Consider the following 16,012-nt stretch of genomic DNA (forward strand, 5'->3'; position numbering starts at 1 on the left):
AAGTTTCGGTAAATATGGCTGTTTATTGACGAAATATATTACTCATGTTTTCATATGCACATGCTTTCCACTCCTCCAAGTTCACAAGAAAATCTGATTCAGTAAATCATTAGAAAGAATCCACACAAAGTGACAGTACAGTTTTTTCCGATTGCTTACGCACTATTTTGAAAACAGGACTCACTTTGTCAAAACACAACACACAATTCACACAACCAGACACACAAGTATCAGAAAACCTCCAATCATTTGCTAAACGAAACACTTCGTTCAAAACTATACAATCATGTATATAAACCCTGTCACCGTATGCCACCACAAACATGGTTCATAACATTTGACTGTTTGAATAATGGGCGTATCTAGCCCTATTTTGGGTGGTCAACCAATGTTGTTTGAATTTCTTAGATACTGTAAATTTGGCCCTATTCTTCCACGGCCTCCGGGTCTACCTGTCCCTCTCCTTACCACTCTTCCTCCACGGGCTCCCCCTCTCATCCTCACTCTTCCTCTTCCTGCAACATTTCCTTCCATTTTTGATAAGGACAGGTACACTGACCAGGGGGGTATTCCAGAAAGCAGGTTATGCAACATAAGTGGGTAATTTAACCCAGTAGCTGATTCACATTTTTGTAGCAACCTACTGAAAATGTTGCTACAACGCTGGGTATCAGCTGGGGAGTTAACGTACCCGGGTATGTCACATAACCTGCTTTCTGGAATACCCCCTGTTGCCTTTTTATAGTGCTCACACCTGATTGGTATGTTTACATTTCGGCACTTTAGTGCTTGTACACCTGAAGATCCATTTGTTCACATGTGTGGCATTTTACAATGCAGTGTCTTGAAACGGCAATTAAGTGACAATCTTATATTTCTGTGTCTAATGTAGAAAAGTTTGTTAAATTTTTGCTGTGTGTAGTATTTTGCAAATAGTGTGAGACTGAGAATGTGCTTATAGTTGTGCAGATCTGGGCTGCTGTTAATAACTGTTATTGGACATTTTTGTCTAAGCAATTAGAAAAAACTGTAAAGCCCACTAAGGTCTCACATTAACATAAGCCTAGTGTCATTCATCTATGCACAGTGGAATTGATTTAAAATAGACATTCAATTAAAGTATGTATTTCAACCTCTAGGTATATCAATAGATCAAAACATGTAGGCAAATTCATTATTTACATCTTTTCTACATGAAATACCTTTTTTAAGCCAAGACGGGAATACATTTTTGACTGGACCTTCTATTTTACATGGATTCAGAATGTGTGAACACATGATGCTTGCTAGCATTCACTGTACAAATTATTATAGACCGACTTCTCCATTGGCGTATGTTAAATTATTGTGGTCCCCCACAAGAACAGAGCATGAGCCCTACCTCCCCCACCCCCAACAGAAAGATTGTTACACTTATGTCTACATAGTGCAAAAACTGTGGGATGAGTTGCTGTGGCAACAGATAAACAATAAATGTCTGAAATAACTGTGGGTGTTATCGCTGGTTCCAAGCACACCTGCCAGCCTGGCTAGTCTTTGAGCTCTTTTGCCAAAATGTGTTTTAATTCTTTGTTTTGTCTTTTTCATTTCATTTTGTTGGCTGGAACAAAGTTTCAAGCTTTAAATTTGAGCTATAAAATCAACCAATCAGCATGTAGCCAGTCTCTGTAGAAATTTGAAAGGCTCAACTAGGGTGTACCAGAGGCAGTGCAGAAGAAACCTCTTGCAAATAAGCTAAAGGGGAAAATACCACCAAGGGATCGGTAAACCTTTTACATATTTTTTTATTTGTATTTATTTTACTATTTTTTTCTCTTTATTTTTATTTTTTTACACTAAATGCTAGGTGAGCGTCTTATATCTCTGTGGGGCCCCGCAGTGCTAGGATGTGTCAGGCCTCACGTTTTTGTTTTCATGATGCGATTTTGTGGACAGCAACTGTGATTGTGCCATGCCTCCGCACTAGGATATTCCTGTGGAAGAAACATTATGGTTAAGGAAACAAGTCCATAACAACAAAGATTCATATGACAGTTAGGCTACATTATTTAAAATAAGATGAATGCGTTCGAATGCTTATTGGTTTCAGGTGATGAATGGCAATAATGCAAAGCAGCCGTAAGGGGGCAGCATACACACATTTACAGAGGCTGTGTCCGCGGCCGAAGTGAACACTAGTTACCTACACACTCAAAAACATGTAATACTTAAAGGCGGCATGAATAATCCATTCCGACCTTCATCGGTTATTGCCATAAAAATTCTGAGAACTGAAGTGCCGTGCGCTTTAAACAGTAGGAGGTTGCAAAAGCCCATCACATCATATTCCATTACTCTTTGGAGCAGGCTGGTAGACTTACCCCGAGTCAGACTCCAGGACCACAGTAGGAGTGTCTGTTGGATCTTTGCAGAGGGCGGCTGCTTGTTGGGCCAACACAGACACAACTCCACCCTGGTCATCAGTTAAAGAGCCTCGACCTGTGGGTGAGAAAAAAACTTGAAACGAAGATATGAAGCAAAGATTGCGCAATAAGCTACTTACATAGCTACTGTTGCTAGATAACGTTAATAAAAGTTAATGTGCTGTAGCCTATTAGAAAATATATAAACATCACACTGAGCTTACAGCCTAGCGTATGCCCCTGTTGGTCTGTGCAGAGAACACCGACCACCGCTGGATTCTTCATACTGTAAAAAATAATGGAGGATGTTATTAAAAAAATGTTTAATTACTATAAAAGAAAGATATTAAGACTTACGTTTCATCAAGATGCTCTTCAAGTGCAGACTCCATAACTAAGGCTATCAAGATAAACCTAGAAATACTTTTGTGATAGCCTGCTTCCTCGACTTCTTGTTGGGTCAGCTGATAATCACGTGAACGGTGAATTATAAGGGGCATGTTAAAGGCCAAAAAGAACGAAACGCGTTACAGAAGTCAAAACACTGTTCTCTCGAGGTCGCCTGAGTTTAAACCAAATGATTACATGAAACATGGATTAAATAACGTAAAATTAATTTATATATTTCTCAAGGGCCATATATAAAACTCAAGGGCCACTACAAACTGAGTTATTGAGTCTTTTGACTAACACATTTTGGTACTTGAAAATTATGCTTTTTTGTGATCCCTTCTACAACATATTTGTTACTGATTATTAAATGAATGTATCAGTCAATCTGACATTGATTTCCCCACTAAGCTAGGACTGTGTGTGTGAAGACATATCAGTTCCACAATCTCTGTTAAGATAACAGCTCCAAGGATCAACTCCTCCGGTCTGTGCAGCCTGCGTAGGTGTCTGGCCAAGGTTTGAAAAGGATGTTGATCTTATCAAAAGGTTGTCCACAGCCAGCTTAGCCTCAGCTTTGACAGACAGGCCTATTGTCACAAGCTGGCTGTGCTGTCGGTGTGCAGGTTCACATCCTGATGTTCACATGAAGGTTCCCTTTAAAGCATAGCTAAAAACAATATTTTACAGTGGACGAGATCCATACCCAGTTTGTGAAAAGAGAAATACATTGTAATTTATGATTGTAATACAGTTCCATCAGAATTTGACGTATACCTTTAATAAGCAACGGTGGGGTCTTCCCCTTTTATATCAAAGGAGGTTATCTTCAACCTTTACATCTCAGTGTATTATGACCCCAAACTAAATCACTCACAAAATGAAGTACAGTACTGCCTCTTACTAGACAAATCGTCCCTCTGGTATTGTGTACCCATGATAGTTATAGTGACAGTAATATGCTTGATAAAAAAAAATAATAATAATGGGTGAAATTTGGCGTTACTTTATTATATATTTGTTAGTTAACAGACATTCCACTAGATGTGCTGGCCATGTCTTCCTTTTCCCATGTTACAAAGGTTGAAGAGCAGTGACCCATAATTCAAGCTGAACCAGTTGCTTCTAGGCGGTAGTCATCTGGCCGGGGAATGAATTAATGTCGAACGACAGAAGTGAATGGTGAATGGACAAGATTGAAAAAAAACCCGACAAAGTGATGGAACTTGAGCCTCCAGCATACACACCCACTCACTCGTCAGATGACAGTTATTTTGGATGATCAGAGGTAAAAACAAACACACACTTTCATTGTCAGGAATTCAAACCAATACTAACATCAAAATGTACTTTACATTTACATGTACATAATCTACAGTATTATTATCATCACTGTTTTCACAACTTTTAAGCACTGGTATAAATAGTTTAAAAATGATTGTTTTACCATTTTAAACCTGACTCAGTGGTTTGGGTGATAAACTTCCTCCAAAGTCTCATGTGTTCTGTGGTCTTCCTCGGGGCAGCCATTTTGTAAGGCTTTCCTCCTTGGATGATTTCTGCTCTGTCTTGAGAAGGGTGAGGCCCTGTGTTTCTGCTGACGCAGCAGAGGTAGGCGCAATGTAATTATGTGGCCAGGGTGTCAGAGGAATCTATCACCTGCAGAGTGTAATGTCCTGCAGACTTACCCAAGGGGTGCGCTCCCGATCCTTCTCCGCACCCCTCCTTTCCATCTGAGCCCCTTAAATCAGAACCATTGACACACAAGAGCGGCAGGAGCGGGGAGGAGGAGAAGCGAGACGATCCTCTACCGAATTAGAGCTGGAAGGAAATGCATAAATAGGTGTCACAAGGAGCTACTTTTAGCCTCTTCATATTGATCAGCAAATTCTGCAAAGGAATTTAGCCTACGACTGAGATTCAGTTCCAAGTGCGTCATCAAGCACGTACCATGAAAAGGTGACATTCATTTTATGAAAATCACCATCTTATACATTTTTTTCACATCTTAAAAAGGGTCCGTATTGTGTTTTGCGTATTCCAAGAATCTGAATACTGTATACACTGAAGTCAAGGGAGCTGATCAAAAGCAAATTACTATATTTAAACCTATATTGTGGATATCGTCTTTTTCTTGAATTACTCTTGAAATAATCTTTACTTAAATTCCCTGAAAGCTATTTTCGGTTATATGTTGATCCGCCTCGCAGAGATTCTGGACAGTGAGAGTGCCCGACAGATCCAATCAAATCACTTTATAACCTCAGGGCCAATTATCCTGAGAAAATACATTAACATTCTACTTAACAATGAAGCTTGTAGGTAGATCACTATAGATCAATCACTTAAAACAGACTCGTACACAACAACTTTTTCAAAGCTTATATGATTGTCGATGACTCACCATGCTTTGAGAAGAGACGTTATTGCCGCACATAATTCAGGTTTCATCTGTGACTGTCGAGTACGGTAGCACACAGGCAGGCCTGTGACAGGTGATCTTGTCTACGTCCAGAAGTGTGTTCACTCAGGTTTCAGTGCAAACTGTGTTTACACCCCCCCCATGCACCTGAGACCCTCATCACCTCTCCCTCACGCCAGTTCAGAGTATCAGACTTCATAATTGTATAACAGTGTGGACGGAAGAGGAAAACAAATATTGATTATGCTTTACAACAAAAAAATATGGACAGACTAAATGATAAAAGTAACATTTGAATGCTAGTTTCTTCAAGGATCACAATGACTCTTGCTTAGAGACTTGTTGCTCTTGTTGGTTAGTGGTAACTGATTTAAACTGTTGTATTTGCTGCAAAATATTCAATTTTAGTTAATCTTATTTTTATTTTTTACTGTTGCTTGCTTTTTCTACAGATACACTTGCACTTAGAGATTCATGTTGTTTAATTGTAACTTGCTTAACTACATGCTCTTATGGTTCTTCCCATTGGCACGTATTTTTTAGTTGTTCACAATGTGTGCTTCTTGTTTTGGCTACCCGCAATGCTTTGGGGCTATCTTGTGGTTATTATCAGTGATCTATGCCCTTTGTAAAGCTCTCTCTTGGAAGTCGCTTTGGATAAAAGCGTCTGCTAAATGAATAAATGTAAATGTAAATTTGAAGTCAATCTTGAAACAGTTCTAACGGAAACTTTGAACCTTTACCAACTGTACCAATATGGCTCACCATCCTCTTTTACACTGTCTGCTTACATGCACTGGGAAGATCCAGGGTGACTTTGTCTCACGCCACGTAACAGAAACCATTGATAAGACCGTCTCCATCAGCCCTCTGTCAGATGGATGAGATGACAGACCTCCTGAGGACACAGGGGAGGGCAGGGGGCGTGGGTAGCGTTGGGAAGGAGGGAGGGAGACAAGAGGAAAGGAGGGAAGAGGGCGGGGGGGGGTCTACTTCAGAGAGGATAAAGAGAGAGAGAGCCTGTCACCCAAATCTCTGTTTGAGTCGTCCTGGAGCCTGTATCTGACAGAAGGGAGCGGGAGACAGAGTTTAACCAAGCTCCGGTGGATTGTGCGGAGGTTACCTGCTTCTACGCCTCTCTCCTGTCCTGCTCTCCTCCTATCGCTGCCATGAGGACCAGGCTGGTCTTACTCTTCCTCCTGCTGCTGTCCCTGAGCGCGACCAGGGGTGCTGTCATCACTGGGGTGAGTACCTCAAGCACAGCACCTCCATGCCCTCACATGGGTAGGTACTGTAGGAAACAAGTACAGCAGGCGCCATCTCATCACCAAGGTGTTTTTGTTTCACGTAAACATAGAATACATATGGAAGAAAAATATTTGAATGTAATTTTGTACCGTTCAGGAATTGAGTCTTATTGATGATGATAATGATGATGATGATGGTGGATCTACAAATTAATAGTTTAAAATACAATGAAGAAAATACATATAATATGGGAGAATCGTTCTCACTCTCTCTCTTTCCATCTCTCCTAGGCCTGTGACAGAGATGTGCAGTGTGGCTTCGGGCTGTGCTGTGCAGTCAGTTTATGGTTGCGAGGTCTGCGTATATGTATACCAAGAGGAGTAGAGGGCGATGAGTGCCACCCTTTTAGCCACAAGGTACCGTGAGCGGACACACACATGCACATTTATAAACACACATGTAAGCTGCCCTCAGTATTAGCTGAAATTTGTATTCAAGCACTTGGCAGCTCCTTTGGAAAAACTGCTGATACCGACAGCGGCTATTGATTTGCCTTCTTGAGAATCAACTAAATCACAGTAATCCATTACTTTAGGTTGTGTGGAGAGGCAGCGGTAAGTTCTGCCAGCAATGTTGATCTCTCTTCCGAACGATCATTGCTGATCCTGGGAGAGAGCCGTCAGTGGTGTATAGGTCCATGTATGACCATCTGCTCTCTGGCACCGTCTTTCTCAGGTGCCTTATCAGGGTAAGAGGCAGCATCACACTTGTCCCTGTCTTCCCCACCTTGTGTGCACGAGTTACATCGAAGGGAAATACAGGTGTACCAGCGACTTCAAAAACATTGACTTTTGATTGGCTACCTTCAATCCTGGCGGAGGAGGCAGATGGCGATGATGACATCTCAGAGGAAAGACTTGAATGATGAGGGACAGGGGAGCACCATCTTAACTTCACTATTAACCTGTCTGTGCTCTGTCTGGATACCACTGTATGCACTATATACACTGTCATTCTTTTCCGTGTGTTTTCAATATTACGTTGCATTGGTAAATGCACTTCACAGTCCAAGACAATGAATGAACAATGTAACCAACATGCTGAAGTAGAGTAATTTTATTTTGATTAAATTTTATGTGAAGCCCTGACCAAACAATTGTGGATAAGACTGCGATAATTACCTTTTTCTTTGATTAATGTGACAGTGATATTTTCAAAAAAGTAATATTTGTGAATAAAACTCACTCTAATTTATGTTCCTTGACCCTCTGCTTTCTTTGCTTCAACGTTTGTTCTTATAGTTGAAAGTCAAGTGTTTATTATCAGCCTCTTCCACATACTCTCAGCACCTATGACCTCATCCGGAAACACCTGACCTTGCATTGCCATTCCATACAAACTAAAAGCGTCATGTGAAACCACACAATGTACACATGCTTCTGTGGTTAAAATGAACTTTATGGATCACCTTCACAATTACTCACATCTGATCCTATGTAATCTTAGCATTAAGATGACGTTTGTTAAACTTATTTACATCTTAAAAATAAATAATGAATATTTGACAATGATTCAATTGAGAAGAAATGCTATGTTTTTCATAGGAATCAAATGTCTGATGGCTTTTTGATCAACAAAATATTACTGCACTGTATTTTCATCTCCAAAACAATGAATTTATCCACAGAGCTTAGTGCGTCAACTATATCTAAATACATGTAACACAGATGCTTATGTAAGGACTCAAAGATAACCTTGAGGAATAAATGGATTGTCAACAATTTTCTCTTGTTATCAACACACATCTACGATTACAAAAGAAAAACTAATATTTATATTTGTTTCTAGATATTTCTAGATTTGCATCAACATGTCTGTGCATTCTATCTATAAAAACATGTAAGTTATGTTTTTTGAGGTTTATTTGAAGCAATTTGTTATCAATATCAACTATCCTGAAAATCCTAGGTATTTCTAAATGTTTCCATGTCCAAAACATTTATCATTTCAGATAAAAAATAAGCACTATAACACCTTTCATCACATAGCTTTGCAAAAATATGATAAGATTAAAGAGCAGCTGGCTACAGGGCTGTCAAAGAAGTAAAGTTAAAGATATCGCAATGTAAATAAATTGAAAGCTTTTTAATGACCCTATTCAAAGAAAAAGTTGATATCACATGATGTTATACGCTAGGACATTTCCTATATAAGGCCTGAATTCTCCAGTTTGAACTTTACTCCCCGGGTCTAAAACCAGAAGCAAACCAACCAAACATGATGAAGTGGGCTGTTGTCCTGTGTGCCCTAGTGGCCTTCGCTGAATGTCTTCACAAGTAAGTCCTTGTCTTCTTACGTTTCTTTTTCTATGTTCTGTTTTCTACTTTGAAAACCCTCAGTAAATTATTATTTTCGTTTTATGCTTGTCTCTGTTTGTGTGTGAGCCAGGGTCCCTTTGATCAAGGGGAAGACCGTCAGGGAGAAGTTGATGGAGAAGGGACTATGGAACGAGTACCGAAAGTTGTTCCCTTACAACCCCATGTCAAAGTTCATCCAGGGAGGCAATGAGGCCATGACCAACGATGCTGATGTAAGTCCACTATACACAGAGACAAGCTCCACTCCAAGATCACCTTGTCCTTTCAAAACAAATCATTTTTTGGACTAGATTTACAGAAATGAATACAGCCAATTAGCTATACATAACCAAGCTGGGCAATATTGTTTTGTTTAAAGCGGAAAATACCTGTACAAAGAGTGACCGTGCACATACTGAATTGTAGGGACCTTTTCTGTTGGTTCCTAACCTGACGTTCCTGTGTTTATTCCAGCTGTCGTACTATGGTGTGATCTCCATTGGAACCCCCCCACAGTCCTTCAGTGTGATCTTTGACACCGGTTCCTCCAACCTGTGGGTGCCCTCTGTGTACTGCAGTAGCCAGGCTTGTCGTGAGTAGATTCCTCAAGATTCCTTGGGTGTTTTAAATGATACCAACTTCAAGTTGACAGCTGCAGCATAGGTCCCAAGACATATTTTGCACTTTGTTCAATATCTCCCCGAACAAATCTAATTTAAATTCGGAGGTTCTGTTCTTAAATGAACACCTCAAAAAGGTTCTGCATAATACTTTTCCTCATAAAGGTCTCTAGAAAGGCATGTTTCGGTTCTATTTGACATGTAACAACATTTTCATGTTTCACAGAGAACCACAATGAGTTCAACCCACAGCAGTCCTCTACCTACCAGTCTACCAGTCAGAGTCTGTCTATCCAGTATGGAACTGGTAGCATGACTGGCATGCTTGCCTATGACACCGTCCAGGTGAGTCATACACTCAGCGCAGCTCCAGGTGCATTAGAACACCTAAGCATGTGAAGGGTATGCTTGACTGAAAACTCGACTGGAAACCATCACCATCATGCGCTGAGAGACAGCCTCGGTCTCATTGTGTTCCCAGGTTGGAGGCATCACCGTGAACCAGCAGATCTTTGGGCTGAGCGAGACAGAGGCACCCTTCATGGCCAACATGGTGGCTGATGGGATCCTGGGCTTGGCTTTTCCATCTATTGCCTCCTCTGGAGCCACCCCTGTCTTTGACAACATGATGAGCCAGAACCTGGTGTCCGAAGACGTCTTCTCTGTCTACCTGAGCGGAGGGTAGGTAGACTTTTGTGGGAGGGTTCCATGGGGGACTTGGTGGGCTTGGAGCTTTGGGAGGGTGTGGAGTCTTGGACAGCTACAGGGCACAAAGCCTTGGGAGGGTCCATAGGGAACATGGGAGGTTGTGAGGGGAAATGGAAGGACGAAGGTGGCCACAAACACTACTTCTGTTAAACCTGATGTGTATCAACTCTTGACCTTTGTCCTCCCCTAGTGGCCAGTCAGGAAGTGTGGTGGTCTTTGGTGGCATTGACCCTAATTACTACTCTGGACAACTCACCTATATTCCCCTGACTTCTGAGACCTACTGGCAGATCAGCATGGACAGGTATGATAGTATAGGTTACACACACAGTCGAATGCTGCCTTGCACACAAATGACACTCAGTCTTCCAAATGCTGCGGTTTCCTTATCATCTGCTGTTTGGTTTTCTCTTCTTATTTACAGTGTCACTATCAACGGGAATGTTGTGGCTTGCTCTGGTGGCTGCCAGGCCATCGTTGATACTGGGACGTCCCAGATCGTTGGGCCAACCAACGACATTGCCAACATGAACGCCTGGGTGGGAGCCAGCACCGACCAATATGGAGATGTGAGGGTTTTTTTCTTTTTAATTTGTTCTCCAGCAGTGCTAGTCTATCAACAGCTAACTTCTTGAAAGTTAACTTTCAAAAAGGTACTGTAACGTGGCTTGTTTCTCACCCAGGCCGTCGTCAACTGCCAGAGCATTGGCAGCATGCCTGACGTGACCTTCACTCTGAATGGAAACGCTTTCACCATCCCTGCCTCTGCCTATGTGTCCCAGGTCAGCGCACTACCCAGTTGTTGTTCTGCACAAACACTCAAACAGCGGGGCTCACTTCCACAAATATATTTCAACATATGGAAGAAAAAGAGGAATTACTTCACAGACTTTATTTGATCTCTCTTTCTCTCTCTCTCTCTCTCTCTCTCTCTCTCTCTCTCTCTCTCTCTCTCTCTCTCTCTCTCTCTCTCTCTCTCTCTCTCTCTCTCTCTCTTTCTCTCTTTCTCTCTCTCTCTCTCTCTCTCTCTCTCTCTCTCTCTCTCTCTCTCTCTCTCTCTCTTTCTCTCTTTCTCTGTCTGTCTCCAGTCCTCCAATGGCTGCAACACCGGCTTCGGTAACGGTGGCAGCAGCCAGTTGTGGATCCTGGGGGATGTCTTCATCAGGCAGTTCTATACCGTTTTTGACAGACAGAACCAGCAGGTGGGACTGGCCCCAGTTGCCTGATCAAAACCCATAGAGTCTCCAGGTCTCCATCACCAGCTCTAGGACTAGAGAATGTCTCATTTGTAGGGTTAGAAACTATCATCAGAAAACTCATGAATAAAATGTAATGTTGCATTCCAACCTTTGTTCGTCTTCATGTGTTTGTTTGCCTTTTTGATCTGATCCTGGTCATTGTGATTCATATTTAAGGTCCGATCGAAATACAAATCTTTCAGTGGAAGAGAGTGGTAGAACTATTGAGTTTCTGTACTGACTCTGTGGAAAGGCCGTTGTCTTGGGAACACTTCTTGAGTAACAGAAGACCAGACTGAGAACAGGGTTATCTAGCTGTAAAGGTAAAGGGCCTCAGGAGAGGTTTTGATTCACTAGCAGCTGATAAGATGTGTGTAGGTGACCTGACGGAAAGATATCTGAACTTCTGTTTCTATCTTTGCGAATGGAGAAATTGTGTCGAGTGACAGACAGAAATCATAATGGCAGTGGCATTCAACAGATCAAAAAAGACTGAGAAAAATCCCACCTCAAATAATTTCACACAAAAGGAACTGTGTGTGCTGAATCAAAACAAACAACTATATTGTTGGCACATAGAGTTCACAGACAATAGTTCAGGAATAATCATCAGGGAAATATACAGTAGGTCTACAAACAGATAAGGAATCCTTTCCTACATGAGTGCTAGGCAGAGTGGCCCATAGTGAGTGTGGAGTATTCCACAGAGCCTGGGTACACTGTGGGCAAGGCCGGGTCTGGGTCCTGGGTTCTGGGGCTATGAGTACTCAGGTTAGCATACAGCACTTCCTCCTTATGAGGTTTGAAGTCCACCGTGGTGTAAATTACACTGTTCAGCTCCTGGGGGGGGGGGGGGGGACAATGAAGATGACAAAAAATGATCAATACTGTTGACAACACAATGTAAATTCATTAAACATTGTTTTTACTGACTGAACTACAGATACAGTAGGCTTTTGTTTAGGCAACCTCTTCCACCCCAGTTGACAGTGAGTCACAGAAGGGTCGTCCAGATATAGAACTTGCATCAACCTTGTGGTGGGGTGAGTCACTTGGAGCTGCTCTAGTATTGTCTGCTAGTGGAAAAATGCAATCAAACTTGGTATTCAGTTACAGATAGTTAACAAATACTCTTTCAATAAAAATGTCCAAATGCATTGTGCCGCATACTTGTTGCCTTTACTCTGCGACGGATCAAAACAATGGCTACTGTGCTGACGGTGAGCAGGATGATGAGCAGGATAGTGCCCACAGCTGCAGCCATGGGAACAGACAGACCTACAGAAACACTGACACAGCACAACAAAGTTACAATGGTCTTTCCTACAGAGCTAAATTATTTACTCCTTGGTTCATTGCCAGTGTGTGTGTGTGTGTGTGTGTGTGTTTGTGTGTGTGTGTGTACCTGGAACGGTTGTTCAGATTTTTAAACACGACATGCTCGGAGGTGCCAGTGGAAGGTGTGAGGGAGGACTTGATTGGAGGTAGAGACACAGCCCGGTTCACCTCTGCTTGGGGATTGGGTTGAAATCACTCTTACTTTTTATGATTTAAGTTTCCAGTCCCTGTGTTCAAGCCTGCAGGTTTGCCTATAGGTTTGATATTATAACTTGACCTTATAAACATTCAAGACAGAATATTAGAACCAGCCCACTGACCTTGAATTTCCACGTCAAAATCAACAAACTGTTGGGGGTAATCTAGAATACTGCATCTGTATACTCCAGCATCCTCCAGCTTTGCGTTCGATATCGTAAATACGACGCCACCATTGTACTTGTAGATGTTTGTTCTGGACCTGAGACGATCAAGAACAGCTCCCGTACTGTCCATTAGTTCAGAACAACCGTATGGATATAATTTACAGCAGGTCTTTACATGGTTGTTGTAGACAACATGGTACTGCAGCGTCAACATAAATTGTCCATGCATCTCAGTCCTCAAACTCACCTGTCCCTCCGATAGAGAAACATCTAGAAATACAAACAGCGACATTACCATTTCTTACCCTGCTTACTTAAAAAAGACGAACAAATCATTGAAAAGTTTGTAGTTCAAGTTCCAAATGTAATGTCACCCTAAAAGTGAATTTCTGATCTGTTTAAAAAATTTCCACCATACCTAACATGAACACCAAGAAGAAAACGATCTTCATCTTTGATGGAATATAGCAACTGTTGAGGGCAGCTGTCTCTGACAGTGAGATCAGTCTTGTGACTGTGGTTATGATCCCTCTTACTCACCAGAGAAACAGGAAAATTTTAAACTGGCTGATGAATCCTTCACTTTCAACAGTGTTTGTTGATAGCCCTGAAACATGTTTCAGAATAACTAAATAGGTTAGTATGTTGTGTAGTTCATGTTTAGAATTCAAATGATGGATTGAGTGAGGAAATGTCTTCCTCAATAAATGCTCTGATTGCCCTCAATGTGTAAAGTTACCAGAATGACCAGGTTACAAAGTGTCTCTAGCGCCATCGTGTGGCTTTTCTCAGCACTGGATGATACCAGTACTAAAAAGCTTCACATTTTTTAAAGATGCTGTAGAGCAAATTCCATGATTTGCTTCTCAGTACATTATATCCGTGTGAAATTAGTTGCTGAAAGCATGTGCAAAGCTCTAAAACTTTGTCGCACTGAAATGTGGAGTTAGAGCGTTGAACAGTTTCTCACCCGTTTTCAGCTCAGGTTTTGTTTAGGCGAAGCAAAAGCCAACCTGTCCACATCACAGCCACCTATCTACGTCAGATCACAGACAGTTGCATTCTGTTACTCAGCAGGTACAATGCAAAGACAAAGTAATTAACACATAAAACACCCAGAGACTGCAGGTAGGTCTGATATCTGCAATTGATTTAGCTAGTGTTGCTGTTGTTGCTAAATTCAGTAAATTCGAGGAGGCAGAGCTTCAGCTCGTTCAGGCGACATGCCCCCCCCCAGTGTCAAGCAGAGAAGACTGCAGATTTTCTCACAATTTCAAAGCCTAATTGAACATACTTGTCTGTGTTTTCATTCGAATTTGGATGAGTAGTTAACAACACATTCTTCTGTGGTGTGATGAACTTAAAAACTAATTTTCAGTTCTGCTTTACAGCATCTTTAAGTGACTATGATGACTTCCATCATTATCATCTGGCGTATAAGTAACCAGACTTTGGATCGGGCACACAATGAGCCAATCAGCTGATCCTTGTGTTTAATTTGTAGCTGCCCCCCCCCCCCCTTCCCACCCTGACTATCATCTCTCTTATTCTCTGTCTGTCCCATTAGCACAGGACTGAAGCTGAGGCAGTGCCCCCATGTTCACAGACAACATCTGAAGGACCCCCACCCCCACCACCCCCCTTGATGCCCCAGGATTGACTGTCGCACAAGTGGCCTATTGTGACAGCGTCTGTTAGGGTATTATTCACAGGGGGGGGGCGGGGTTAGCAAAGTCTAGGGAGCATCAGAAGACTGTGACTTAACCCCCCCAATCCACCACTCACGCACACACATGCACACACATGCACACACACACACACACACACTTCTACCCATAATCCCTCTGTTGAGAGTCACTTCCCGTTTCTGAAAGCATGATTGCTTAGACAAAGCAACAGATCGTGTGTGTGTATGTGTGTAGAGGAGTTGGTGTGTGTGCCACGTCTAGAGAGAGTTGACGCGTGGTCTTCCAGCAACAGGGGACAAAGCACTTCAATGTGAGTATTACGAAGCAGAGCATATAATACTGTTAACTTGCTTTGTGCGTGACTACTGGAGTGTGTGTGTGCGTGTGTGTGCAAGCTTGTATGACTACTTGTGTGTGTGTTGCGGGGTCCGCGTGCGTGTGGGGGGAGCAGAGCAGGGGGAACGCCATTCTGGCTTCATAAACATAGAGCATATGGCATCAGGAACGCAGCAGTGTGTTGCTGCATTCAACTGATACATTTTTGAATCAGACTGCAGCCACAATAATTCCAATAATTTATTTGTTTTGCTTTACAGTGTTTATGTACAGTTACAGTAACATATTTTGCATGGCCTTCGGTTACTGTGTTTTGGACAACAGAAAGAGAAATATGGTCTCTCTCTCTCTCTATCTCTCACTACTTTCTGTCTCTCTCTCTCTCTCTCTCTCTCTCTCTCTCACTACTTTCTGTCTCTGCTTCTCCATAACTCTGTCTCTCACAGTCTCTTCTACCCTTCCTCTCCTGTCCATGCTCTCCAATTCTCTCTGGGAGGGATTAGTTAGGTCTGAAGTGCGGCAGATTCTCTCTGTGAGGGATTAGCTAGGTCTGAAGTGAGGCAGATTGATGATTGATCAATGCGTGATCAGCGAGAGCGCTCCCTGGCTGTATGAGACCTCAGTAAGGTGGAAACATCCAGTCTGCCCTCTGAGTGTTGGAAACGGGATACGAAGAAGGAATTGAGGTTCCATGCAGAAAACCAGTTTATAACAATAGTGCGCTGTGACATAGAAATGTTTCTGTCTTTAAATATCATCATGCATGACGGTGTGTCTGAGAGAAAATGATGAGGGGAAGTGACATTGACACTTGAGGCAGATAGAGGAAGAACGAGAGAGTACAACAAGTCAGACCGAGAAAGAGCCCATTGATATGGGACACTGATATCACTGCACTGT

The 16,012-nt window shown here is 42.1% G+C and overlaps 4 protein-coding genes across 7 annotated transcripts; 2 read left to right on the forward strand and 2 right to left on the reverse strand.

The window, feature by feature from the left end:
• Positions 1 to 3: 3 nt before the first annotated feature.
• On the reverse strand, positions 4 to 2,917 carry lamtor5 (late endosomal/lysosomal adaptor, MAPK and MTOR activator 5). The gene is made up of 4 exons (XM_084681073.1): positions 2,760 to 2,917; positions 2,627 to 2,688; positions 2,361 to 2,478; positions 4 to 1,973 (listed from the first exon to the last, which is right to left on the reverse strand). The coding sequence occupies exons 1-4, from the start codon at positions 2,900 to 2,902 to the stop codon at positions 1,913 to 1,915; spliced, it is 384 nt and encodes a 127-aa protein (XP_084537199.1). The 5' UTR covers positions 2,903 to 2,917; the 3' UTR covers positions 4 to 1,912.
• Positions 2,918 to 6,268: 3,351 nt separating this feature from the next.
• Positions 6,269 to 7,665, forward strand: prok1 (prokineticin 1). The gene is made up of 3 exons (XM_084680790.1): positions 6,269 to 6,458; positions 6,753 to 6,878; positions 7,198 to 7,665. The coding sequence occupies exons 1-3, from the start codon at positions 6,384 to 6,386 to the stop codon at positions 7,315 to 7,317; spliced, it is 321 nt and encodes a 106-aa protein (XP_084536916.1). The 5' UTR covers positions 6,269 to 6,383; the 3' UTR covers positions 7,318 to 7,665.
• Positions 7,666 to 8,739: 1,074 nt separating this feature from the next.
• On the forward strand, positions 8,740 to 11,412 carry LOC146252450 (pepsin A-like). Its single transcript, XM_084679028.1, has 9 exons — positions 8,740 to 8,798; positions 8,911 to 9,052; positions 9,294 to 9,411; positions 9,666 to 9,784; positions 9,921 to 10,120; positions 10,338 to 10,451; positions 10,572 to 10,716; positions 10,831 to 10,929; positions 11,236 to 11,412. Exons 1-9 carry the CDS (start codon positions 8,740 to 8,742, stop codon positions 11,371 to 11,373), a joined length of 1,134 nt encoding a protein of 377 aa, XP_084535154.1. The 3' UTR covers positions 11,374 to 11,412.
• Positions 11,413 to 11,923: 511 nt separating this feature from the next.
• Positions 11,924 to 13,574, reverse strand: LOC146252451 (uncharacterized). Of its 4 annotated transcripts, XM_084680901.1 has the most exons (7): positions 13,507 to 13,537; positions 13,336 to 13,358; positions 13,044 to 13,210; positions 12,791 to 12,893; positions 12,556 to 12,674; positions 12,355 to 12,461; positions 11,924 to 12,225 (listed from the first exon to the last, which is right to left on the reverse strand). In XM_084680901.1, the coding sequence occupies exons 2-7, from the start codon at positions 13,356 to 13,358 to the stop codon at positions 12,052 to 12,054; spliced, it is 693 nt and encodes a 230-aa protein (XP_084537027.1). In that variant the 5' UTR covers positions 13,507 to 13,537; the 3' UTR covers positions 11,924 to 12,051. The 4 variants fall into 4 exon arrangements, with proteins under 4 accessions (XP_084537027.1, XP_084537025.1, XP_084537024.1 ...); XM_084680899.1 differs by having other exon boundaries at positions 12,355 to 12,458; positions 13,044 to 13,358; positions 13,507 to 13,574; XM_084680898.1 differs by having other exon boundaries at positions 13,044 to 13,358; positions 13,507 to 13,574.
• Between the last annotated feature and the right edge of the window lie 2,438 nt (positions 13,575 to 16,012).

This window comes from Hypomesus nipponensis, chromosome 18 (assembly GCF_054491055.1).
Source record: "Hypomesus nipponensis isolate SF chromosome 18, ASM5449105v1, whole genome shotgun sequence".
Taxonomy (NCBI): domain Eukaryota; kingdom Metazoa; phylum Chordata; class Actinopteri; order Osmeriformes; family Osmeridae; genus Hypomesus; species Hypomesus nipponensis.

Coding starts and splice junctions, on each gene's coding strand:
- LOC146252451 (XM_084680898.1), bottom strand. CDS start 13,540: ATGAAGATCGTTTTCTTCTTGGTGTTCATGTTAG. Junction 12,894..13,043: donor TTTTGACGTGGAAATTCAAG/GTCAGTGGGCTG, acceptor ATCCCCAAGCAG/AGGTGAACCGGGCTGTGTCT. Junction 12,226..12,354: donor TGTCAACTGGGGTGGAAGAG/GTTGCCTAAACA, acceptor CCCCCCCCCCAG/GAGCTGAACAGTGTAATTTA.
- prok1 (XM_084680790.1), top strand. CDS start 6,384: ATGAGGACCAGGCTGGTCTTACTCTTCCTCCTGCTGCTGTCCCTGAGC. Junction 6,459..6,752: donor GGGGTGCTGTCATCACTGGG/GTGAGTACCTCA, acceptor CATCTCTCCTAG/GCCTGTGACAGAGATGTGCA. Junction 6,879..7,197: donor GCCACCCTTTTAGCCACAAG/GTACCGTGAGCG, acceptor CGTCTTTCTCAG/GTGCCTTATCAGGGTAAGAG.
- LOC146252450 (XM_084679028.1), top strand. CDS start 8,740: ATGATGAAGTGGGCTGTTGTCCTGTGTGCCCTAGTGGCCTTCGCTGAA. Junction 9,785..9,920: donor TTGCCTATGACACCGTCCAG/GTGAGTCATACA, acceptor TTGTGTTCCCAG/GTTGGAGGCATCACCGTGAA. Junction 10,717..10,830: donor GCACCGACCAATATGGAGAT/GTGAGGGTTTTT, acceptor TTTCTCACCCAG/GCCGTCGTCAACTGCCAGAG.
- lamtor5 (XM_084681073.1), bottom strand. CDS start 2,902: ATGCCCCTTATAATTCACCGTTCACGTGATTATCAGCTGACCCAACAA. Junction 2,689..2,759: donor GAAGAGCATCTTGATGAAAC/GTAAGTCTTAAT, acceptor TATTTTTTACAG/TATGAAGAATCCAGCGGTGG. Junction 2,479..2,626: donor ACAGGGGCATACGCTAGGCT/GTAAGCTCAGTG, acceptor TCTCACCCACAG/GTCGAGGCTCTTTAACTGAT.